Source organism: Phalacrocorax carbo, chromosome 8 (genome assembly GCF_963921805.1).
Source record: "Phalacrocorax carbo chromosome 8, bPhaCar2.1, whole genome shotgun sequence".
Classification (NCBI taxonomy): Eukaryota; Metazoa; Chordata; class Aves; order Suliformes; family Phalacrocoracidae; genus Phalacrocorax; species Phalacrocorax carbo.
In genome coordinates this window covers 12,175,760-12,200,492 of record NC_087520.1, presented here as the reverse complement: position 1 = coordinate 12,200,492, position 24,733 = coordinate 12,175,760, and the positions used below count along the sequence as shown (strand labels likewise).

General features: G+C 48.9%; 1 protein-coding gene across 2 annotated transcripts in view; it reads left to right on the top strand.

The window, feature by feature from the left end:
- Window positions 1–24,733, top strand: part of SH3PXD2B (SH3 and PX domains 2B) — an 82,351-nt gene that overhangs the window by 23,621 nt on the left and 33,997 nt on the right. Inside the window, exon 3 of one of the 2 annotated variants that reach the window (XM_064458724.1) lies at window positions 14,013–14,088. In XM_064458724.1, the coding sequence (XP_064314794.1) occupies window positions 14,013–14,088 (76 nt within the window). Of the gene's footprint in view, window positions 1–14,012; window positions 14,150–24,733 lie in introns of both variants that reach the window. The other variant, XM_064458726.1, reaches the window with a different exon arrangement.

Sequence of the window (24,733 nt, the reverse complement as noted above, 5' to 3'; positions counted from 1 at the left end):
AAAATAATCCTAATTTCAGCGGTTAGGTTTTACCGTTCAAATTAAAACATTAATTGAAATGGATAGTCATCTGCTGATCTTTCTTCTCGGCAAATCAACATTTTCCAGTTCTCCTCCTCCTCTTCTCCCCCTCTGCCCACCTTCAGGAAATAAAGTCCTGTTGGAAAATTCCCAGGGAGCTCTGAGGTTTCCATTTGGGGGGGTTACTGCTTTCAACCTGCCAACAGGTGGCTGCTTTAAGCCCCAAAACTGTGGTGGTTTTTTATCAGTCAGTGAATTTGGCCAGAGGCTTTTCAGGTTTTCTTTCTTCATATCTCTGTGGTAAGATTACACTTGGAGAAGATCTCCAAGATGAGAGTGCTGTCAAGGCTCATGTTCCTTAGAGGTTTAGGTATGCTGGGAAACCTTGTCATTGTTTGATCTCCCTCTATCCTGGTTGGATCCTGGTTGGATAAAAAAGCAGGTGCAATTCAATGCTGAATTTTGTGTGAAATCTGCTTTCTTGTGTTTAAATATGCACAGAAAGCAGCATGGTTGCTGCACTTTGCCTGCTGCTGGGGCTCCTCCACAGTGCCTCTGTGTTTGCTGGCTCTGGGCCCTGGCAAGGGGCGAATATCCTGGCTTAGGATGGTGCTCCCACTGGAGCATCTTTCTTTATGCAGTCCCAAAGACTCCCCGTGGGGCTCCCCATACCTCAGCTCCACTGCTTGGCGCTCACTCAACACTTCCCTGTTAAGTGCATTAACTCCTCCATAAGCCACGAGGGCCCTTCTCCTCCATCAGACATCGCTTAATGGCAGTGTCTGGTGTCGCAATAAGTGGAGTTTCTTGGCAAGCTTTGGCCCTCTGGCAAGGACTGTCTGAACTCAGAAGTGCTCCAAGTCCTCTCCTGCCATCGTGCAGGTGGTGGCTGTGCCAGGCTCCTGTGCCTGCCCCGATGCTTTGCTGCAGTGGCTGTGGGTATGTGCTGTCTGCAGAGGCTTCCTGCCCAGCTTGGGGTTTTGGGCACTACTGAACTTGGCACCTTTAAATCCCACCCTTTCTATAAATGGAGGAATACAAGGGCAGCATGCTTCATGAGGGAGACATGCTGGTGGTGCAGAAGGAGGCGGGGTGGGGATGCTGGTGGGTTCATGCATGAGCTGTCTGCCTGGGGCTCCAGGGTTCCATCAGCTTCTGTCTCTGCTAGATGGAGAGTTTTATCAGGTGGGGGAGGGAGGAAAGGAGCATGGTCATACTAAGGACTAAGGCATATCTGTTTCATGTGGAGACGCTGGTTTTGGCAGTTAAACCTCAGGGGTTTGCAGTGTCTCATTTTCCACCTGTGTAATTGCACTGGCTGCCATGGAGCTGCTCTTGATGGACGCCACCATGAACCCAAGCAGAATTAAATCCTCCCTCATGCGGTGACAAAAGTCTTTCCACATTGGCTTTTCTGCTGACTGTGCTTGCTTGGAAGATGGGGTTTGTGTTTAGGGAAGAAACAGCAGGGAAAGTAGATGCTTAGCAAGGAGTGTGATGCAAGAGAAGGGTCACGAGGCTGGCATTTCTGACCAGCAGCAGTCTCCCAAGTGGTAGGACTGCAGCTTTTGCAGCCCTGCCTGTAGCTCAGATGCCGCCTCCTTTGTCTCATCATGTTTGGGCCTGCCTCAGATTTAAAACTTTGCATTAATTTAAGTGAAGGAATGTACTCTGGTCTGTTTCTCCTTATCTGGACTGGGGAAGGCTTTTGGGAAGGGAGGGGTCAAAGAGAAATCAGATCATGAGCTCTTGGGGGGAGAAGCTAGGGACAAGTCCTCCCAAGGTTTTGGCAAGAATGCAGCTCAAAGTGGGGTGGCATGCTTGTAAAGTCTCTCTGTGACCCATTGCTGAAATGCTTGACTGGAGGTTGCCTCTTGGTGTGAAGCCCCATATTAGATGTGAAACTAGATCTGGTTGGAGTATTTGAGCACAGACCTTCCCCCTTGCTGCACCTCAGCTGCTTGACACATGAAATAGGGCAGATGTGTTGGTATTTCTCCACTGTTTTGATTTCCACAACAGAAACTGAATCTCATTGTTTCCCCATCTTCCAAGCATATCTACTTTGGGATGCTAGAGAGGAGGATGTGGGTGAAGATGAATCATATTTGCAGCCTTCCCTATGGCTGCTGCTATGGCAGCTCCAGCTATGGTTGTGGTGGTAGTTCTTTGGTCTTTGGCACCTGGCTGGGGCAGGTGGCACAGCTCTTTCCTGCTCCCAAGCTGAGGCTCCTTCCAGGGGCACTTCCCAGTGCGACACAGCCCTGGCTGTGCTGGAGGGATGTTCCCATGGAGGGGATGGGAAAGAGGAAGTGACACAGACCAGCGTCACCCCTGGGTATTGCTGCCCTGCTCCCAAGCGTGTCTACTGGCAAGAGTCATTTCCCACAGCTGGGTCAGCGTGGTTGAATTATGGATGCCATAATGGTTGTTTGGTGGAGTTAATGCTCTGCTCTTGGTGCCCACATGGAGTGCTGCAGCTTTCAGTGCTTGTCTGTGCAATCTGGGACCTGCCTACCTGGCCTAATGCCATCTAGAGGCTGCAATTATCAGAAATTAAGTGGAGAATGGATTAATAAAGCACTGTAAAGAGAATTATGACTTCCAGGATTCAGCACCAATGAATGGAATGTAAAAAGTGGTATATTCTAATCACCCAAGAAACAGACAGAGGGATCAGCAGCTCCATGAGGAGGCTGTGTTAATGGAGATTGTTTCATAGAATCATAGAATCGTTATGGTTGGAAAAGACCCTTAAGATCGAGTCCAACTGCTAACCTGTCACTGCCAAGTCTACCACTAAACCATATCCTCAAGCACCACATCTACCCTTCTTTTAAATACCTCCAGGGATGGAGACTCAACCACCTCCCTGGGCAGCCTGTTCCAATGCCTGACAACCCTTTCAGTGAAGAATTTTTTCCTAATATCCAACCTAAACTTCCCCTGGTGCAGCTTGAGGCCATTTCCTCTCATCCTATCACTTGTTACTAGGGAGAAGAGATTGACTGCCACCTCGCTACAACCTCCTTTCAGGTAGCTGCAGAGAGCAATAAGGTCTCCCCTCAGCCTTCTCTTCTCCAGGCTAAACAACCCCAGCTCCCTCAGCCACTCCTCATAAGACTTGTTCTCTAGACCCTTCACCAACTTTGTTGCCCTTCTCTGGACACACTCCAGCACCTCAACATCTTTCTTGTAGTGAGGGACCCAAAACTGAACACAGTATTTGAGGTGTGGCCTCACCAGTGCTGAGCACAGGGGCACAATCACCTCCCTGCTCCTGCTGGCCACACTATTCCTGATACAAGCCAGGATGCCATTGGCCTTCTTGGCCACCTGGGCACACTGCTGGCTCATGTTCAGCTGGCTGTCAACCAACACCCCCAGGTCCTTTTCCTCCAGGCAGCTCTCCAGCCACTCCTCCCCAAGCCTGTAGCATTGCATGGGGTTGTTGTGACCCAAGTGCAGGACCTGGCACTTAGCCTTGTTGAATCTCATACCGTTGGCTCCAGCCCAACAATCCAGCCTGTCCAGGTCCCTCTGTAGGGCCTTCCTGCCCTCCAGCAGATTGACACTTCCACCCAGCTTGGTGTCATCCGCAAACTTATTGAGGGAGCACTCAATCCCCTCATCCAGATCATCAGTGAAGATATTAAACAGGACCGGCCCCAACACTGAACCCTGGGGAACACCACTCGTGACTGGCCGCCAACCAGATTTGACTCCATTCACCACAACTCTCTGGGCTCGGCCGTCCAGCCAGTTTTTAACCCAGTGCAGAGTGCACTTGTCCAAGCCGTGAGCAGCCAGCTTCTCCAGGAGAATGCTGTGGGAGGCAGTGTCAAAGGCCTTACTAAAGTCCAGGTAGACAATGTCTACAGCCTCCCCTCATCCACTAAGCCCGTCACCTTATCATAGAAGGAGACCAGGTTAGTGAGGCAAGACTTCCCTTTCATAAACCCATGCTGGCTGAGCCCGATCCCCTGGGTGTCCCACATGTGCTCTGTAATGGTGTTCAAGATGATCTGCTCCATGACCTTTCCTGGCACTGAGGTCAGGCTGACAGGCCTGTAGTTGCCCAGATCCTCCTTCCAACCCTTCTTGTAGAGGGGCATCACATTCACTAGTTTCCAGTCATCTGGGACCTCCCTGGTTGACCAGGACTGCTGATAAATGATGGATAGTGGCTTGGTGAGCTCCTCTGCCAGCTCCCTCAGTATCCTTGGGTGGATCCCATCCAGCCCCATGGACTTGTGAACATCCAGGTGAAGGAGATGGTCGGTGACTGCCACCTCTTCAACAACCTCTTCATTCTGCATACTATTTCCATCTCCCAGCACAGGGCCTGACAACCCTGAGGATGACCAGTCTGGCTATTAAAGACTGAGGCAAAGAAAGCATTAAGTACCTCAACCTTCTCCTCATCTTTCCTGGCAAGGTTGCCTTCCACATCCAACAAAGGAGGGAGATTCTCCCTGGCCCTCCTTTTGTCACCGATGTATTTATAAAAACATTTTTTGTTATTTTTAACGGTGGCGGCCAGTTTAAGTTCTAGCTGGGCCTTCGCTTTCCTAATCTTTTCCCTGCATAACCTCACAACATCCTTGTAGTCCTGAGTCACCTTCCCCTTCTTCCAAAGGCAGTAAGGTCTCCTTTTTTTCTTGAGTTCCAGCCAAAGCTCCCTATTCAGCCAAGCCGGTCTTCTCCCCCGCCTGCTCAACTTACGGCACATGGGGACAGCCTGCTCCTGCACCTTTGAGACTTCCTTCTTTAATAACATCCAGCCTTCCTGGACTCCTTTGCCCTTCAGGACTGCCTCCCAAGGGACTCTGTTAACCAGACTCCTTAACAATCCAAAGTCTGCTCTTCTGAAGTTCAGGGTAGTGGTTTTGCTGACCCTCTTCCTTACTTCTCCAAGAATCGAAAACTCTATCATGTCATGGTCACTGAGCCCAAGACAGCCTCCAACCTCCACATCACCAACCAGGCCTTCTCTGTTCATAAACAGCAGGTCCAGCGGAGCACCTCCTCTGGTTGTCTCACCAGCTGCATCAGGAAGTTCTCTCTCATACACTCCAGGAACCTCCGAGACTGCTTTCTCTGCTGTGTTGTATTTCCAGCAGATATCTGATAAGTTGAAGTCTCCCACGAGAACAAGGGCTAGAGATTGTGAGACTTCAGCCAACTGCTTGTAGAGTACTTCATCTGTCTCCTCATCCTGGTTGGGTGGTCTATAACAGACTCCCACCAGGATGTCTGCCTTATTGGCCTTCCCCCTGATCCTTACCCATAAGCACTCAACCTTATCCTTACCGTTGTTGAGTTCTAGTTGAAACGCTCTCTAACATACAAGGCTACCCCTCCACCTCTCCTTCCTTGCCTGTCCCTTCTAAAGAGCTTGTAGCCATCCATTGCAGTGCTCCAGTTGTGCGAGTCATCCCACCGTGTTTCTGTGATGGCGACCACATCGTAGTTTCCCTGACGCGCGATGGCTTCCAGCTCCTCCTGTTTATTGCTCATGCTGTGTGCATTGGTATAGATGCACTTCAGTTGATCTATTGATCTGTTTTCCAACACAGGTATGCCACCCCTAGGTTCATTCCTAGCAAGCCTGGTTTTATCTCCTTCCCCCTTCATATCTAGTTTAAAGCCCCCTCAATGAGGCCTGCTAACTCCTGAGCCAGAATCCTTTTCCCCCTTTGCGACAGGTGAACCCCATCTGTCTCCAGCAGGCCTGGGGCCATGTAAACTGCCCCATGATAAAAAAAATCAAAATTCTACCACTGGCACCAGCCTCTGAGCCACGTGTGAATAGATGGGACTTCCTTTTCCTTTCCGTATGTCTCCTGGCTACCAATGGGATGGAGGAAAACACTACCTGCGCTCCTGATCCTTCGAGCAATTGCCCCAGTTCTCTAAACTCGCTTTTGATTGTCTTTGCACCCCTCTCAGCTACTTCATCACTGCTGACCTGAACAACCACTAGTGGATAATAATCGGATCCTTTTACTAGCCTAGGGAGCTTCCTGGTAATGTCTCTTATCTTTGCCCCAGGGAGGCAGCAGACTTACCTATGGGATGGGTCTGGCCGGCCTATCAGGCCCTCTGTTCCCCTCAGAAGGGAGTCGCCTACAACAATTACCCTTCTTTTTTTCTTACCAGTGGCCGTTGTAATGCGTGGGGCTGACTGGTTCCCTCTAGTCAACCCCTTGGGTGGATCACTGTCTGTATCTTCGTCCTCCTGGCCCTCGGGTTCCAGAGCCCCATGTTTGGTGCTCTTATCCAAATTTGAGGTTTTATTTTTCTTTTTTTTAAACACTAAACTCTCTCCTTAGTCTCTTCCAAATATATTCTTGACAAGCTTACGAAAGGAGGGAAAGCAAGCAGGCTTTTCAGTTGTTTGGCTGATCCAAAAATGGGTGGTGATTCTGGATCCCACCATCTTGGAGTGTCTCACCTCATGATGTGCTGGAGCTCAGACTGGGGAATGTGAGGCTTTGTCTGCCCTCTGGTTCCTTTTTGGATGCCTCTGAACTCCTTGTTGCTTTTGAAAACATGATTCTTTTTTATGCTCTTGGAAACGCACTTTGTAGATGAGCACAGAACAGACACAGAAATCTCTGTGGGGAGCAGGGCCTGGCTTGATCAGAGGAAGCCATATCTGGAGGTGAGGGTGTTTCTCCTTCCACAACTCTCTCTTTCACCCATTTGGTGCAATTAGCACATGGCATTGGTTGTGATGGTGATATTGGCGACTAGAAATTCCCATCCTCCCATTGCTAATAAACAAACATGATAATCTTTTAGTGATTTCTGGGGGTTTAAGTTTCAAGGTTGGATGGTAAAACAGAAGGTTCCTTACACTGAGGTTAATACAGGCTTTTAAGGCTTAGATGCTTGGGGCTGAGTGCCTCCATTGCTGGGAATCCCAGAAGCTGCAGTGAGTGTGCAGTGCCTGTCTTCAGCTGGAGCTGAGCACTGCTGCTGTTTCCACTCGGAGAATCCGTAGGTGCTCTAGCTGGAAACATCTCCCATCCTGAGTAGTGGAAGCTTTTTGCCTGGTTGCTTTTGGAGGACCATTACACTTGGACCAAACCTGTGGATGTGAAGCTGCCACATGCTCCAAGCCCCCGTGTGCTGGCAGAGCCCACCAGCTCCCTGTGTTTGGTCCATGTGGTTTACAGGTAAGCACCCGGGGTAGCAGAGACCTGGTGGTGGCTTAGTCCCAGGGCCGGGAGGGCAGCGTGGCTGGAGGGAATGCACCCTGCCCAGCCCTGCACCCGCTGCCCTTTCCATGCCAGTGAGCTATTCACAGGCACTAATGTCTCATGCTTCCTGTGATTTCATAGGAAATGTCTCTTGCAGAGGCAGCTGCTGCCAGTTTGTGTGGTCCTTTTTTTCTCTGACCTCAGTTAATTCTTTTTTGTCTATTGTTGAGTGATGCTTAAAGTTTTCCATAAGGTTTTCACAATCCAGCCTCTGTGATGCCATTTCCTAGTGCTGCGGAGGTCAGGATTGCCTCTGCCTGGTAATGTGTAAAATGCCCTTGAACTCATCCCTTGCACCAGAAAAGCAGGGACTGGGGAGGAGCTGTGGTCATCAAGAAACCACTCAGTTGTGCTGCCCTTCAGTTCCCCATTTCTGCCTTTGAACAACCTACTTGCTTTGGCCACTGAACGGACATTACGTGGTGCCGCACCAGCAGAGTCCTATCCCAAGCTTGACCACCTGAGCTCGGTATTGCCACGCTTGTGATCTGAGTTTGGTCTGTGTTGGTCCTTCTGTCATCTGGGCTGTTGTTTTCACCCCATTTCCTCATAGACAGTCCACATGGAGGCAGGGAAGGTGCCTCTTGTAGGATTGCAAAGAGACTAAACATCAGTAGCCTGTGAGCCACTGCCAGATTCTGTTCTCGTTCCCGGAGTATCTGCTTGGCAGATGTTCCCCAAACCAGCTGGCTCCAGGGCACGAGGGTGCTTTGATCTGCAGGAGCCCGTTTGCACAGTCCCTGGTTCTCAGCGCGCAGCCGTGTCCCTCATCACGTCCCTGTGGTGCTGCCATGGCAGCAGGCAGTTGCTGGACCTGCATCCCTTTCCCATTGCATTTGGAGATCAGTGGGATGCTGACCCTTGGAGGACTTTTCTTCCCATAACAGGAGACCTGACTAATGCCCTACTCAGCGTGTGGAGGTCAGGGTGAGTGGTGTGTGTGGACACCCCCATCTCGAGTTCGCCGCCACGTGGACAGCAGGGCATGTGGTGTGGCTGCCTGCAGCGTTCTCCCTTTCACAAGGACAGGGCTGATGGGGTGTTTTGGAGTGTGCAATGAGAGCAGACTTGGCTTGGACCCATCTTTTCCCTGTGGCAAGCTGCTGCCTTCTCTCAGAGGGGAGGCTGTTGCTCTCACAAAGAGTCTCCTGTGATTCTGCTGCCGCACACTCAGCCAGACTCTGAAGCCTTTTGTTGAACTTTCCTGCCCCCGGCTCCCCTCGGGTGGTGTCAAAAGCTGACTTCTCTGCTTTGGATAACGGACGTATCTGGTGGAGGCATGGGCTCTTGCTTGCTAGACCAAGAAGGAGGAATGTGGTTTTATGCCAAACCTCCATCACTCAGCTAAAGCAAATTCTGTTGATAAGAGAAGGGGGAACTTCCCTCACTCTATGCCTGTGATTACCACTCATGGCCTTGCTCCGACATCGGTTCCTGGTGTTGTGCAAGATTGGAGGATTTTGTTCTTCTCACCTGGGTATTTCATCACCCCCCGCCCGTGCTGGTGTATCTTGTTGTTCAGTGATGTGAACCACCATCCCCTCCATAAGTTGGCAGAGACTTGCTTTCTCTTCTGCAGCCCTGGTGCCTACCACACAAGCCCTAACACTCAGTAATGGAGAGCCTGGGCTTTAGAGCAGCTTGGCAAAAGCAAATCCCACAGTCGATTGGCTGCAGAAGACTTGCTGCAAGACTAACCCCATACCCTTCTGGTTCACCGTTATCAGGGGAATGCAGGACCTCTGTGTTTACCATTTCACCCTGACATTTTTCTTTCTACCAGGTCGGATTTAAATGAAAAATATTTTTTTTCTCACCTTTATATTTTAGAGGGGAAAACTTTTCCACTTCATTGTGGAAAGCAGAAGAGAAGCAGCAAAGTGTGATGACACACCTTATTACCTACTGGCACTTGGCTTGAGTGGGGTTTGGTTTGGTTTGGTTTGGGTTTGGTTGGGTTTTTTTTGGTAGAGACGTCTTGGAATTTGATTCCAGCCAGGAAGCGATAGGCCTGCTCACAGGCTGTTAGACCTGGGGCCCTGCTCCTCCAGCAGATGTATCCCTCTGGATTACGCTGCCTGCATGGTGTATCCCTCCGGTATTACACCATCAGCCCTTATTTGGGCAAAGCTCTTTCTGAATGCTCTGTTTCCTGGGAATACCGCTGAGCACATACATTCCCCTCTCCCTAGGATCCCCTGCAGCCTGCAGCACTCTTAATTGATTCAATTAGGATATTATCTTATGAGTTTCATGTTAATGAAGGAGCTGTCTGCCAATGTGTTAGCTGTTGATACAAAGCTGCTTTTGAAAGGCTCCCTCTCCCCGGGTGGCCCTGCTGGTGTTATCGCCTGCCCTGTTAATGGACAGCTCGGCCGGGGGGACAGTGTGCTCCCATGATGTGCATAGACCTTCAGCTGTGGCTTACCCCAGAAAGGCTCACTGCCAGACATTTCTAGGCTCATCAGAAAAACAGCTAGTTGATAAGATAAATTGGTGGTGGAGAAATAGCAGGATAAACACGGTTCTGTGCTCTGTCCTGACCGTGGTTGGGAGGAGCCCTGTGCTGCTGGGGCATCCGTGCCCCAGTCCTGGCATAGGGAACCAGGGCCCAGCAACCGTGTGATCACCCTCCTGTCCAGCATTACTGCAAAGGAATTGGTGAAAAGTGTGAGACAACAGCTTCCTGCATAATAAAAGCATGCCAAAATGCTTTAAACTGTATCTAATCCTTTTTTTTTTTAAGATTCTGTCACAAATACTTTAAAATAATCTTGGAAGGAGAGAAACAATAGGGTTATTGTTTCTTTTTTCCCTTTGTTTTTCTCCCCAACCTTGCTGAGTGCATTGCTGAGAACCAGACTGGCTCTTGGCCTCTCAGTGCTCTCCTGTGCTTGTCAGGGATAGCTGTGCTCCAAAGCCCTTGTGTGCCTGTCCGCCTCTCGCCTGCCCTGTCTCTCCCTCTCCCCAGGATCTTGGATGGCCAGGCAGGTCCTCCCTTCTGCGAATGTGATGTGAGCAGTCTTGTTTGGAGCTTGGATGGAAACCCTCACTGCTGAGATGATTTGTGGGAGCCTGTTTGTGCCAGCTGCCTCCATTCCACAATTCCTTGCCTGCTGGGGAGCATGTTTCCCCGCCGAGGCTGGGAAGAAAGGTTGCTCTCCCAGGAAACATGCCCTGCCTTGCTGCTGGTGCGCCTCCATTTCTGCAGACCATCTTCTGATACCTGACTGTTCATCCCTCCCCCAGGGCTTGTGGGGTTGCTGCACTTTTACCCTTTTTCCATCCCTTTTCCAGGGCAGTGCCTGCTCTGCTTGGTTTTCATGTGGAAGAGCACTGTAACAACCTGTGCTGTAGTCCCTGTCCTACAAGATCAGCAGGAGCAAGATGGGCCAGAAAAGGGTACGGGGAGCCTCAAAACCTAGAGACCTGCCAGCTGGCTTCCTCTGGGTCTCTGAGCATTTCTCAGCTCTGAAGCTGACCTTTTCCCATTGCTGCTAGATGCTTTTCCTTGCTGCAGCTTTATGGTGTGAAGTGCTACGGAAGAACAGTCAGCCGGTGACCTGCAGACTGGATTTCTGCAGGCGTCTGCTCTTGTATCTTGCAAATGCAAACTGCCTGCCATGGTTTTAGCCAGGGCTGGTGTTGTTTTCTTTGGAGTCGGTTTTTCAGCTGTTCTACAACTGCAGGCTCATGCCTAATAGAACTCACAGAAGGGTGGAAGGGACCTCAGGGATCATCTCATCCAACCTTTCTAGGAAGAGCACAGTCTAGACAAGATGGCCCAGCACCCTGTCCAGCCAGCTCTTGAAAGTGTCCATTGTGTTGGAGTCAACCTCTTCCCTGGAGAGATTATTCCAACGGTTGACTGTTCTCTCTGTGAAAAATTTCCCTCTCATATCCAGTCGGAATCTTCCCAAGAGCAACTTGTATCCATCCCCCCTTGTCCTTTCCATATGGCTCCTTGTAAAGAACTGATGAACTAGTATTTTCTGCTGTCTGATATGGCAGCCAGGCTGGGTGTGATCCACAGGACTGACCCCTCTGCCTTGCTTCTTTCCCACCTTTTCTTTTTTTGTGTGTGCCAGAGGGTGCTTCAGGCACCTTGCAACCTCTTTTCCTTCTTCCAGCAAGAGAAAAATAGCAGCTTGTGAGTGCACAGGCATAATAGTACCAACCCATGACAGGTGATGCAGGGTCTGCTCAGGCTGGGGTGATGCTGGTGGCTCTTGGGCTGGGCTGGAGGGGAGCAGGGTGGCTGCAGGGAGAGGGTCCCCACGCTGCCTCCTGCTTACTAAGCAGCCACTGCAAGAGGCACTTTCAGTCAAGAAAAGGAAACAGAACTTCTAGGCTGAAACGCTGGATGGGTTTGGTAGGATCACATGGTTGGGAGCAGGTCTGGCCAGAGGCACATCCCAGGCACATGCATATGGGAGGAAACACAGCTTGCGCTGTTTGTGCCTTGGAGGCTTTCAGTGTTCCCGGGAGTGAGAGATCCTTAGCTCACGTTCAAAAATGAGAGGAGGGGAACGCTTCCAGTGACTCAGGTATTGCATTGCTTAACAGCAATCAGATGTGCAGCGCTTGCGACTTGTTTTGCTCACCCTTTGCCAGTCACAAGCTTTCTCAAGCTTTTCCCTGCAGGAAGGGCATGGCCAGAGGCACCTCTCCGCTGTGGCACAATGCAGGTATTTTGCAGGGTAATGGGGATGTGGTGTCATCCTTTATTTTCATGGATTGAGGAAAGAGCAGGAGGTCGTTGTGTGCCCAAGAAGTCTGGGGAAGTGGTGCTGCCCTGGGAGCCTGCAGTGCCTTGGGGAGGCAAGTCCTCCCTTGGCCACGCTCGGGCTCAGTTTGTGGCTGCTGGTCACCGCAGTCTACAGTTATTGCTGAGTCTGGAGTTACTTTCTTTGTTGTAAACCCTTTAAAAATTTGTTTTGAGGAGAAGCTGTAAACAGGGTCTGTTTGTGCTTACTGTCATCCTGGTTTTGAGATGTCTTGGGTTTGTTTTGAAGAGAATATTTGAGAGCTCCTTTTGGTTTTCCTGTTTTCTTTGGGAGTGTTGGGGGAGGTTTTTATTTCTTTTGAAAATGTAGGAAAAATACATCCTTCCTTCTACCCCCTCTCCACCAAACCTCAAGAATTTTACCCTGGTGCATTTGAGACCCAAGAAAAAAAGGCAATTATTGCATGTGCAGAGGGCTGTATTGACAAAAAGGGCTTAGCCTTAGTAGTATAGCACTTTAAAAAAGCTTGTGCCTAGTAGGAGAGGAGTCCACAGAGACCTTCTGTAAAAAGCATGTGGAAAAATAGGTGCCAAAGAACAAGAGCCATGAAAACCAGGAAGCCAGGTGGGACGCATCCCCAGGGGGTGTTGGGACCTTGGAGTTTGGCCCTGCATGGACTCCCCGTGGTGAAGGGGCTCCCAGCATTATATGGCAGAACAGCAGACTGGAGGGAGCATGACTTGTGCATCTGGCAGCGGTGCATCAGTGCATGCCCACCCTTCTGCCAGGCTGGGCGAGGGCTGCCTGGAGGTGCCTCTCGTGGGATGAATGGCTCGGGCTCTCTGGTTGCATGTTTTCCTCTTTGCATGAAATACTTTAAATATTAATTGTGCCAGAGGAGAATGACTGTTTGTAGCCTGACTTTGTATCAGTAAAATGACTCTGTAGGTGCTCAGGACACTTCCTGGGCAGGTTGTCTCCAGTGCGTCTGTAAATGCTTAATTATTTATGCAAAGTGATAGCTCCAATAGGAGAGGGCAAAACCCATTTTAAATACCCTGGGAACCAGGGAGCTCTTCAGGTGATGGGAAACAGAGCTCAGATCTATGCCCCAGAGACCACAAAGGAGAACTTGTATCTCCTTCCCCTTCCTTCCAAAGGAGGGAGTATCTGAGTGGTTGGATGGCTGGCTTGGCATGTTCTTTCTCTTCTTCTGCTCTGCGTAAAGTGCAAAGCCCAATCCAAATAGGGTTTGCCGGCAAGACCAAATAAAGGAAATACTGAGGACGTGGATCTTGCCAGGGCATTGATATTAAGCATCACAGCAGCTGCAAGGGAGTTGTGTGCCTGTGCTGAAGCGTAAGTGCAGGCACCCAGCAAGAGCAGTTATCACCTCTGTTTGCTGACTAAACATATTAAGTGCAGTTGCATCAGTCAGGAAATTATTTGTTTAATGCTGAAGATCCTGTAAAACATTCATCCCTCAAAGCCTGTGTAGCACAGTGTTCCCCAAACTTGACATATAACATGATGACCTTTTGCAGGCAAACATGAGTTGGTGCTGTGAGTCCAAGTCACCTGTACTCCAGGAACTGTGTCAGTGCTGTGCTATGCTTGAGCTAATAAGCTTAAAATATGCCTTTTTTGAGGAGCTTCTGAGACCTAGTGACTGAGGCCCATCAGGATGAAAGTTAATAGTTGCAGAAATGTGGGTTGCATAAATCACCCATGCTGAGCAGAATGATAGGGATGAGCAAGATAAGTGGTGAGAAATGTTTTGAAAATAGTGGAGATGATGCTAAGATCTTGTGCTTCTGGCACTGCTTTGGATATGCTTCCCTTGGTGCTGTGGGTTGCTGTATCTTGGCTGATTGTGCTGTGAATGATGTCTAGGACACTGCTGTTCTGGAGAATGGACTTCTCCTGGGGAGAGTGGCCTTTTGTTGTGGAAGTTAATAACTGACTTTAATCACCTCTCTTGCATTTTCTTTTCTAGATGCAAATGCTGGACAAGTTTCCAATGGAAGGAGGGCAGAAGGACCCCAAGCAAAGGATCATCCCCTTTCTGCCCGGTAGGCGAGTGGGCTCCAGCAAAAACCATGCTGGTTTTGGCATGGCAGAAGCTTTTTCTCAGTACGTGTGTGAGCATACATGTGCATTAGCTCTTAACTCCTGGCCCACCTGAGCAAAAGAGAATTCCTGGCCTGCACCATGTCCACCAAAACATCTGTGTATGTTAGCAATGTGCCCAGCGAGTGTTAAACCCTTCAGTCATTCTCTCTCCCTCCAGAAAGCATTAGTGGGGGACTTCAACTAAGTAACCCTGCTTGCACAGCTTCTTCCAGGAGCAACCCCGCAGCAGCCTGCTTGTTTTTGGAAGGGTTCTGGCCAGCACGGCACAGGGCTGAGGGTGGTGTGAGGCTCCCCAGGAATTGCTCATACACTACACTGTTCTTCCTGCCTCGTGCAAATCAAAGGGCCATCCAGAGAGACGGACAACTGAATTCCACATAATAAATCAAGCTGATTGACAGCCTTGGATTTCTCCCATGATGTTTGGGACTGGTTGCCTAAAGACAGGATCTCTGTGGCATGCGTGGCCTGCCAGCCCAATGTGCAGCTGAGTGTTTGTGTGCCTGAGGAACAGATGCAATGGTCCGTTGCAAACTTTGTGGTGTGTGGGATTGCTTATGGCTGCCCTTTGGTGCTGCTGCTATGGTGCCTTGCAAAAATGCCCAGCCTGAGGGGGCCTTGGGAGTCTTTCATTCACCCACAGCTAATGGCTTTGGCCACAGAGCTTTGACCACCCCTGAGTAGTTAATAGGTGTATTTAGAAATGTCACGGTACCATAATCACTTCCAGTGACTGTCAGGTCCATTTAGTGCAGCCCTTTGTGCTGTTCTCTGCCTCCTGGCTTTTCTACAAACGTAAAGGCGCTTAGTGGGCTTTGCTTTTTGCTGACTGGCATGAAGAAAATCATTCACGCCCCTTTCTGAGCAAGAGGATCTCCTCTGGGTTTCCCATACGGTGATTTCTGCTTCTGGCTTGGCCTTGCATTCTAACATCAGCAAAAGCAAAGCACACCCCACATTAATACAGCAGAAAAGCCCTTGCTGTACAAGTACTTCTGCCAGCAAGGAGTGGGGAAGAAAAATGGAAGCCAAATTGGCAAAGGGCATAACTTGGAAAAAATTGGACACATGGTTTGGCTGTGCTGCCCTTGCAGAAAATTCCCACCAAAATACCGCTATTTTTGGAAGGCAGCAATCAGGCTCGGGAAGCCTGGTCGGAGCACTGCTTCTCACAGCACACTCATCAATATTTGTTTCTTCTTCTTGGTGTTGAAATAGTTTCCTTTTGCTAAGAGGCATGTCACTGGGATTTCTTCTGGAGGAAGATGGGGGTTGAAGTTGCTGAAAAATAAAGCCTGGGTCTTGTGTAAGAAAGCAGTTTTGGGGAGTTAGGATGACCATCCTCTAGAGGAGCTTGCACATCTGTGTGTGTCCTCTGCAGAGACAGTTGCCCTTTTGCTCTGGTCCCTTTTTTGCAACAGGATTAAACAATACCTTTTTCAGAGGTAGTCACAAATTGACTTGGAAAACTGCTAGTCCGTTCTTCTCCCAGAAATTTTTCTTGATGTTGCGTTTCTGCAGTGGCTTGTGATAGCTAAAAGAAAGACTACTGATGCCTAACAGCTGGCACCTGCAGCTTTACCACTTGTACTTTCAGGCGCCAGCACAGGGCGAGGGGTGGTGTGGTAAGAAGATCCCAGCACAGGATGGTGTCCCTCCTCCAAGCAGGAGGTACCCACTGGTAAGACAGATAATCTTGCCACCTGCCTTTTCTCATGGGACAGCTTCAGAGGTCCTCTTGCTTTAGGGAAGCTGTGTTATTAATAAAGTGGGAAGCATGTAGCCTTTGCCCTCCTGCTTCTGAAAGAGGACTTCACCTGGGGCCAAAGGAAGGCTCTTTTAATAGTTGCTGGCTGTGCTAGAAGATGGTTCCTTTCTGGACCAGTTCTTGGCCTTCCCAGTTTGGAATGTCAATGGGTTTTGTTACAGCTGAACCCAAACTTTGCCTCTCTCTGCCTAGGGGTGCCATCCAGGTGAGCTCAGTGCAGACAGCCTGGGTATCTTTCTCTGCAAAATGTGGCTCTAGTATGCTTAGACTTCCTAGCCTTTTGATTATGTTCAGCTTCTGTGAGTACAGTAGTTTGCTCCCAATCCCATTTTGAGCGACATTTTTGGCATCTGAATTTCATTACTAGTGGAGATTTGGCTCCAGTTGTTTGCTGAAAGTACACTGCTTTCTGGTAAGTCTGTTGTAGAGTAATATTAGACATTGTGGCCACTGCAGTTCTCAAAAACGTCTCCTGCGACCCTGTGCCTCCTGCAGCTCTGGCTTTCTTAGCAAACCCCTAAGCGTCCCAAACTCAGGGTCACCACCGCGACCTGAGAAGGTGTCATCTGGGTTTGTCTTTCAGGCCAGTTTCCTGGAATGGGAAGAGAGTTCCATGGTTACTCCATAGTTACAACATCCAGCCCACAGGAACTCTGTTTGCTTTGTGTTTCTTGGTTTTGTTAATGTTTGCTTCAAGGATTTGACTTCTTGGAAATTTCTGGAGAGAGTCTTTTGAAGTAGGTCTCTGGTATCAGAAAGTGCTTTTTTAAGTGCAAGTCCTTCAGCCCAATCAGCATTTCTGGAGTGCAGTCATAAAGCCGGGTCCTCCAAAGCAGAGCAATTGTGCTTGAGGTTTGGGGCCAAGGGTTGTCCCTTCCCAGATGTTGGCACCACGCTCATCCTGTAGCACAGCTTGGTGGGTCCAGTATGGCCTGGCAGGACATAGCAGTGCTCCTGCACCATGCCTGAAAAGCCTCTGCTGCCATATAGGGGAATTTGAAGTGGACTCTTGGCTATTTTAGCTGGCTTTGAGCCACCAGCACAGCCTGCCCGGCTTAATGTGGTGCTGAGGATGGCCCCTTGAAACAGCTCTGGCAGCACCCAGCCCATGCATGACATTGAGTGCGGTCTGTGGAGTGGAGTCAGGAGCAGCTGGTGAGAGAGACCTCTCACTGCCTGGCCGGGGGGATGTCACGCTGGGCAGCTCTGTCCTTGCCTGCAGGAGTCCACACTAAGGGTTACACCTGTGTTGGCTGGGAGTTGATGGTATGGAGACCCCAGGAAAGAATGAACTAAGAAAACAAATGAGCTCAGTTGGGCCCGCTGTGTAAGGGCTGTGCCAGATCTTTCAGGAAACAGCTTTTATAAGGAGAGTGGAGCCTTCCAAACTTTGTACAGCCTGAGCGGCCTGGAGCAGATCCTGGCCAGTCTGCTTCACTGGAAACGTGAGCCTCGGCAAGGAGGGGTTGCCTGATGCTGAGCTAACTTTGGCTGTAAAAATGCTTTTTAGGAAGCTTTAGCTACAGACAGTAATGAACCGCCCAAGAAGGGAGGAGGAGAAAGAGGGTTCAGTGAGATCATTTTCTACTCCCTTCCCAGCCTGTTAACCTGCTTGGCATGGACATCAATGCTGCCCACATACCTTGGGGCTTTTCTCCCAGAGCAACTGTGGGGGTGCTATAGCTCCCCACAAAGGCCCTGTGAAGGAGGTGGAGGACAACTCATCCCTTTTCCAGCTACAGTACTTGACTTTCCCCAGTCCCACTGCATCTTCATCAGAACTGGAGATGGGGCAAGGGTCTTAATTACTATTTTCTGCTCTAGCAAGATGGGCATCTCTGCTGTAGCACTGTTGCATGGATGGTCCCAGGCTACCTTGCAGCCCATAATCAGTACAGTTGCCTTTTCTGTAGGTTTTCAGCTAACCCTGTTGATGTGCAGACAGTATTACCCCTGGCAGAGTGCTGCATTGAAGCAGTTGCTCTGCTTCTGACCTTTGAGCTGTCTTTAAACAAACTACCTTACGTTTTTCTCCATTGCATTGCACTGTAAGCCATAGAAGCAATTGCCTTGGGAATATTTTGCTCCTGCTCCAGTGTGATATCAAACCATGGGAGTGGAAGGAGCTGTCTTGAAACAGGGGCACTGTTTCATTTGGCTTCATTTCACAACATGTGGGACTCCATGCTTATGCTATACCCAGGACAACCTCAGAGGCACTTTGCTGGTCCCCCTCCTTTTTGCCAGGATATGTGCACAGCACAGGACTTAGCCAAACAGATGCTAAGAGCAGGGTTCCTGGAAATGCTGTCTCCCACGCCTGCTTCCCCATCCTAGGAATAGCCCATGTAGCTGACTGCTCCGTGGGCTGGGAATAATTATGTGTACATTTGGGGCTGCCTTTTTTTGAAGTGAGTTTGGAACCTGTGCCAGGGAAAATCTGGATGTGATTTGAAAGGTGCAGAGAAGTGAATTCTTTCCGAGGCTGGGGGCAGGGGGAGTGGGGGAAGTCCTTCAGGGTAAAGAGAGGTACAGACAGCTTTCCATTATTGAAATATCTGGCTTGGTTTGTGGACATGATTGGCAGGATGACTGTTTCAGTTTCTCTGCCCCTCCAACTTGCTGGAGATCCACTAACAACCTTTGGCTCAGGAGGAGCATCAGCCATTTTGCTGGCTGAAATGCCTTTGTCTTGGTTTTTTTTCAGTTCCTTACTCCCCAGTATAACTTCAGCTCTGCCTGGAGAATTTCCATGGGAGGGAATAATTTGCAGAGCCCTACCTGTTTGTTTGGAGAGATTAACCCCTCTTATGACCTGCCTTCTCTAGGTTCATTATCAGTTCTTTCCCCAAGCTCTCCTCTGACACTTTGCAGTCCTTGATGAATGGCTGAAGCAGTGGGGGCCATGTTGCATCCATCACTTTGCAGCCCCCACTCAGGAGCTGCTGCAGCACCCTTTGCTCTTTGTTGATCAGACAAAGCAAAGCAGCCTTGATTAGCCACAAAGTGGGTTTTTTCCACTTCTGTGAGAGCAGAAGGTTTCTGGCACCAGAGGAAGGTGAGCAGACAGAGTATCTTCAGTGGCGCTTTTCTGGCTGGTGTCAGCTCCACTACATGAGGGACAGAGCTCATGCTCGCCAGGGATGACCTGCAAGCAGGTGGTGGGCACCAACCTCCTCCTCCTGCCCAGTTGGATATGAGGCAGCACACCAATGTCATTTCTGCTGTTGAAGCCCTGAGCCCAGTGATGTGGAGCTTAAATGCAGAATGGCAACCTCTGCTCCAGAATAGGATGTAAAAGCCAGCAGATTGTCCCTCTGGCCAGAGTGTCCTGGCCAGCCTGTATCAGTGGAAGGACTATCACAGTGGGGTTTTGTGGGGGAAAGGAATGCAGGGATTGTGTCAAAGGAAGGTTTTAAGGAGGGATTTGAAGAAAATTGTGCCAGTTGTTCACATTATAACTCTCCCTAGGGTGGGATAGTTGGGACAACAGTTGTTGTGGGGCAGCGCTGGCTGGCATGAGATTCATAGGGACACACTGGATGGATTTGCCGCTTATCAATTATAATAGATTAACTCCTGCTAATGTATGGTGGGCCTCTTGGCCATGGTGGTGGGAAACGAGTAGCAGTGGTGGAAGGAGGGGAGTATCCCTGCAGAAGAAAAGCAGAAAGAAGGAAGGTGGTTGCATTGGTGGGACATAGAGCTTTCTAACTGGGGAGCATCACGTCCCAGGAGGTTGTGAGCTCTCTCCACTGACTGATGGAGTCTCAAAACAGCATCAAGGGCACTGTGGTTTTCCAGGCTTCCCTCCCAGCAGGGTGAAGAACACCACTGGCTCCCTGCCGTCAGCCCAGTGCTCCGGGCAGTGAAAGGGAGGAAACGGAAGCACTGGGACAATTTGAGCACCAGAGCTGAGCAGATGGTGCCAGCAGGTCAAAAGGGGAGGGAGGGAAAGGGAGGAGGAAAGCAGGCCTGAATGGCCATAGCCATGTTTCCAGGCTGCCAGCAAAATCTCCTCGCTCTGCCCTGCTACTGCCCAGCTGGGGAGACGAGGTGCTTGCTTCCAACTGAGAAGTCCTTCAGATGTGGCCAGAGGTTGGCTTTGTGGTAGGCTGGGATCTTTTTGTTAGGTTTTTCCCCTTCCCCAGTCCCCCTCTGAGAACCAGCTGGTGCCCCAAGTGCAGAAGCACTTGTGCTGGTATTTGCCTGGCTGTAAAAGCAAACTAGGGTCAAGGAGGAGATAAAACGAGTAAACAAACGCTCAAGGCAGCAAGGGGAGATGGAGGCATGGCTTCTGCTGCTTTGTCACTCCTGAATTCATCTTTTCTTTAGGTAGGTAAAAGCCTCAGTTGCTTGGAAGCAGTCTCTGAAGAGCACAGCTGGCTTTGGCCACAGCCCAGGTGTCAGCTCAGTGCCATGTACGGCACAGGAAGGGCATGGTAATTCTCCTTCACGGGGCTGGGGGGATCTGGGGAAGAGCAGCAGGGTGAGAATTGGCATCATTTGTCCTTGGGACTTCCTCCCCGTGTTGAATCCTGTGCTGAGGGCTGCTGCTCGTGCCCTGCCCCTTTCCCGAGTTGCTCGTGGGGACAGGGGATGGCTAGGGTCTTCTCCTGGACATCGCTGGTGGTAGAGGTCCTCCACCTGCCACAGCTGCTTTCGTGTTGCGTATAAAGCACCTGGTGATTTCTGGAATGCACTGCATAAAAATCTGGGTAGTATTATTCTTCTGGGTGGTGAAATTTGATTTTGACTCTGATGTCCAGCTGATGTAAATATTTATGGTGACTTGTTTTTTACTAAATGAAACTAATCCTTGTTACTCCAAAGCACCCCTACAATAATAAACTGTTCTGCATTGCTTAAGTCTCCCACAGCAGTTGTAACCAGCCAATAAGTGTGTGAAACATGATATCAGATATAGCTGGAGAGATGCAGACAGAGATCATCCTCCCACTTTTGCACTGAAGATCAGTGCAGAGAGACTTCCTTTGCTTTGATTTTTAAGGAGTTGCTTATATTTCAGCTCTCCCTTTTGGATTTATTCCCTCTATCTTCAAAGGATGGTGGTTTTGGTCAGATTTCTCCAGTCAAAATGCCGATGGACAATAATAATATTAATAATGGCAGTACTGCCACCTTACCCTTAAAGAGCAGATGCATGCAAAACACCTAACTTCTGTTGGGAAAGGGAAGTAACAAATGTATAGCAAGCAAAGCATGTGGAATGCTTTGGTGCATCTACAGTTATATTAATGTAATGCATAATAAGTATTTTCACTGGAATAAAGTGTTGTATATTCTACTGAAGAAAGAACGCTTTCTAAATTGTAACTTGTACACAGAGTGTCTTCAGAGCCATTGTCCTCCCCAGAGGCATCACTTTTTCCCTGTAGGTATTAACAGATTTTCAGGATCCAGAAAAAGCAGGCAGCATTTCCTGGAGTCTGGGTATTTCTTGTGCGGGGAGACTTGCCAGGGCAGCCACTCCATGGTGGTGCCTTATGCATGTCTGCTTTTTCCAAAATCAACTTGCCTGACACATTCCCAGGTGATAAATGTTCAGTCTACTCATAGCTTTGTGTGTATAAAGGACAGTGTATTTTAAGGCACTTCCTTTTACAGTGACTTTCTTGTGCAGGGAGGGGAGACTCATTGCTTTGATTGCTCATGCATGACATTATGTATGTAAATAAGAAAATCTAATAATTTCTGACTGCCTGAGTTGTGGCAAGAATGAGAAGCTGGTGAAGTGGAGCTTGCAGCAGCACTGACCTTACCAGCCAATGGAAAATCCCGCTATTCAGCGAGATGTGCAGAATTGCCTACCTTCACATGTTTTCCCCATTGTATTTCTCATGCTGATATTGAGGCTGGGGGCGGGAGCATAACTATGAGGATGTTAGGAGTAAAGTGAGTCTCGCCAAAGGATGTTCTTAAACAAAACATAGAGGTGGTAGTTACTTTTCTCATATTGGAGCAGATTTTGCTGAGTTTGCAGCACTCCAAGAGTCAAGGATCCAAACCACATCAAGGCTGTCTGTGCTCCTGCTAGATACCATGAAGGCAGCAGAGGTTGCTTCCTCTTTGCTGTCACTCTGCATTTCTCACGCTGCAGATTTACCGAGTGAACAGTTCAGACAACTGGGAAACTTCACCATGGAAGATCAAACCCCAGAGGTCTTCCCCTCTTTTCTGCTGGCACCTTTCTCTGCAAATGTTTCTCCTTGCTGTTCTGCGTGGCTTGCCTTTGTCTGGAACTAGATTACACTGTGCCAAAGCTGGGCCAGCGACCGAACCCTTCTCTGCACAGTACCTGTGTGTCCGGCTGCTTGTTGGAAGAGGGCAGGACAGCAATTATCCAACACAGTCATCAGACTTAACCTCCTTCTTGCCTTGGCCAATCTGCCCGTTTATTTGCCATCTTTTCCTTTAGGATCTAGAGGAGCTAATCCTGAGCCCCCTCCTCCTCTTCAGCATGAAGGAGTATGTGCTGTGGGGAGGAGGTAGAGTCCAGCTAGATGATTAGCAGGGCAGTAACCCAGTACCAGGCTGAGGGCTGTTACAAGCTCCTGGAGGCAGCCAAAAAAAAGTGTAAAGCAGAAAATGTATAGAACAAAGTGTGGGTGATGGGCACCATTGCCTTTGCTGTGTCGCCCCGAGCTACAGCAATGAGGAGTGCAGATATGAGACGACTAATGTCATGCATTTCTCTTGCATTGTATGGTCTTTGGACATGTAGGAAGCCCCAGTGGGCAGCACTGTTATTCCCATTTTGTAGATATGGTCTAAGGAAAATGTTCCCATGAAAATGTGGTGTCTCATTGACACAGCAAGTTGCCCATCTTTCCCTTCCAGGAGAGAAGTGGTTTCTTGCTCTCTCTTGCCTTTCAAGTCAAGGATTTATATAGCTTTATTTGGCAGCACTGAAGGATCTACAATTATGTTAATTAGGCATTTTGATTAAAAAGTAGCTTTTTGTTAGAAAATAAACTTCCTTGTTGAAAAATACTAGATCTAAAGCAAATGAAAAGAGGAGCTGGATTTCCTGCTCGTTCATATGCTCTGTGCCTAGGCTAATTTAAGATCACTTCAGTTGTTGTGATATATTTATTCACCAAAACTATATTATTTTATTATTATTCACTAGCATCTGTTTGTTAAAGATTTAAATATTCTCACACCCAGAGCTTATTATTTCAGACATTTATAATGTACCCACCCATCAGTGATTTCATTTTGGAAGACATAAAACCAAAACAGCTATTCCTTACAATTGCCAACAAAATTATTGTGATCCATTCATCTTTTTAAAAGTCATCATTCAAATAGAAACCTATCCAGCAAATACGCCGCAATTGCTAGTGAGAAGGGAAAACTGTTTATCATTTGCTTGTCTGATGGAAAGTAAATGCTGTAGGCAAGGAAAGGAGCTCCGAGCTGGTGGTCGCTCCCTTTCCCACCCAGTCTTTCCAGACAACTTCTGTGTTCCCAGGCTCTTCACCGTCAAAATCTAAAAGACAGATTGAATAGATGGGTGTGTTTTTTCTCATTCTATCATAAAGACCACCAGACTTGGCTCTGTCAGGCTGTGAGAAGGAATGCATTTCAGAGCAGAGCACTTCCCACCATTAATGTCTCAGCGCCTTGCTGTCAGCAGGGCATAAATGAGAAGCAATCCTTCTGGTATGAGCTTGCCTGACCCTTTGCATTTCACTGGAGGAAAGTATAGGGGTGGTACTGAGTGTGATTGCTGTGTGCTCCCTTGGACAGTCCAGTTTCGAAGGCATTCTGCATTAAATGAGTCAAGCAGGAGATTTGGCTCCACCATAACGTTCTGATTCATGCTCCTCGCAAGCTGAAGTTGGGTTGGCTTAGTTAATCTCTGCTTAAAAAATGCATTGGCAGGCTGTCCAAGTCATGCATGTTCCAGATCCTGGACAAATCAGGGAGAAGCACGGTGGTGACCCAGCCCTGGTTTTAAAATTGTGATAAGCGCATGGCCATTTTAACATGTCCTGTTCATGAGTAGCTTAGTAGTATCCAGCCTCTGGTTACAGCAATGCCATGGCTCCTGCAAAGGCTCGCTGTAGGGGTTGAAGCTAGCCATGGTGTGGTGAAGAAGGGCTTTGTAACTCTCCGGAGTGCATTTTTCTGTTCTCATGTTGCTTGTGAAGAGGTTGTGTTGGTATTTGGTTGTGAGGGGAGTTTGGCTTCTGGGTTGCCCCATGGTCACCTCTTTGAAAAGTGAAGGGATTGCATGGATAGACACATCAGTTCCTCTCCATGGGTTTGGTGGCAGGATTGAAAACCCAAGGAGGGACAAAAAGGCATGAGACTTTCCTGTAGTATGGACCACATCAGGAGGAGCTTGAGGGAACTTCATTACCACCCACCCTACCCCACCATAATACAATCTTCCAGATGATCGTATTGCAAAGCAGTGCCAGTTCCTGGTGCTTTGGGAAGTGCCGGTCTGAAATGCTATCATGTACCAGTCCTTTTGATCACTGAGTCTCTACCTGTATCTGTTTCACTGTCTGCTAATGGCTTTTGTCTTGTTAAATGCCGGAGAAACTGTTCTCTGTGAAAGCAGCTTGAAGCATTTAGGACTCATTAGACTTCAAAGAAAAGAGGCCCGTACCACAAGCCAGAGGGGAGGAAACTGGCAAGAGGATCCCATTAATGGAGAACACAAATAAACCCCAGACAGGAAGGAAAATACTATAGGTCTGCCTCAGAGCTACAGTCCCAACACTGTGGCTTTGAGGACCAGTTTGACACAGGAGTTGTGCAGAGGGAAGAACTCTCGC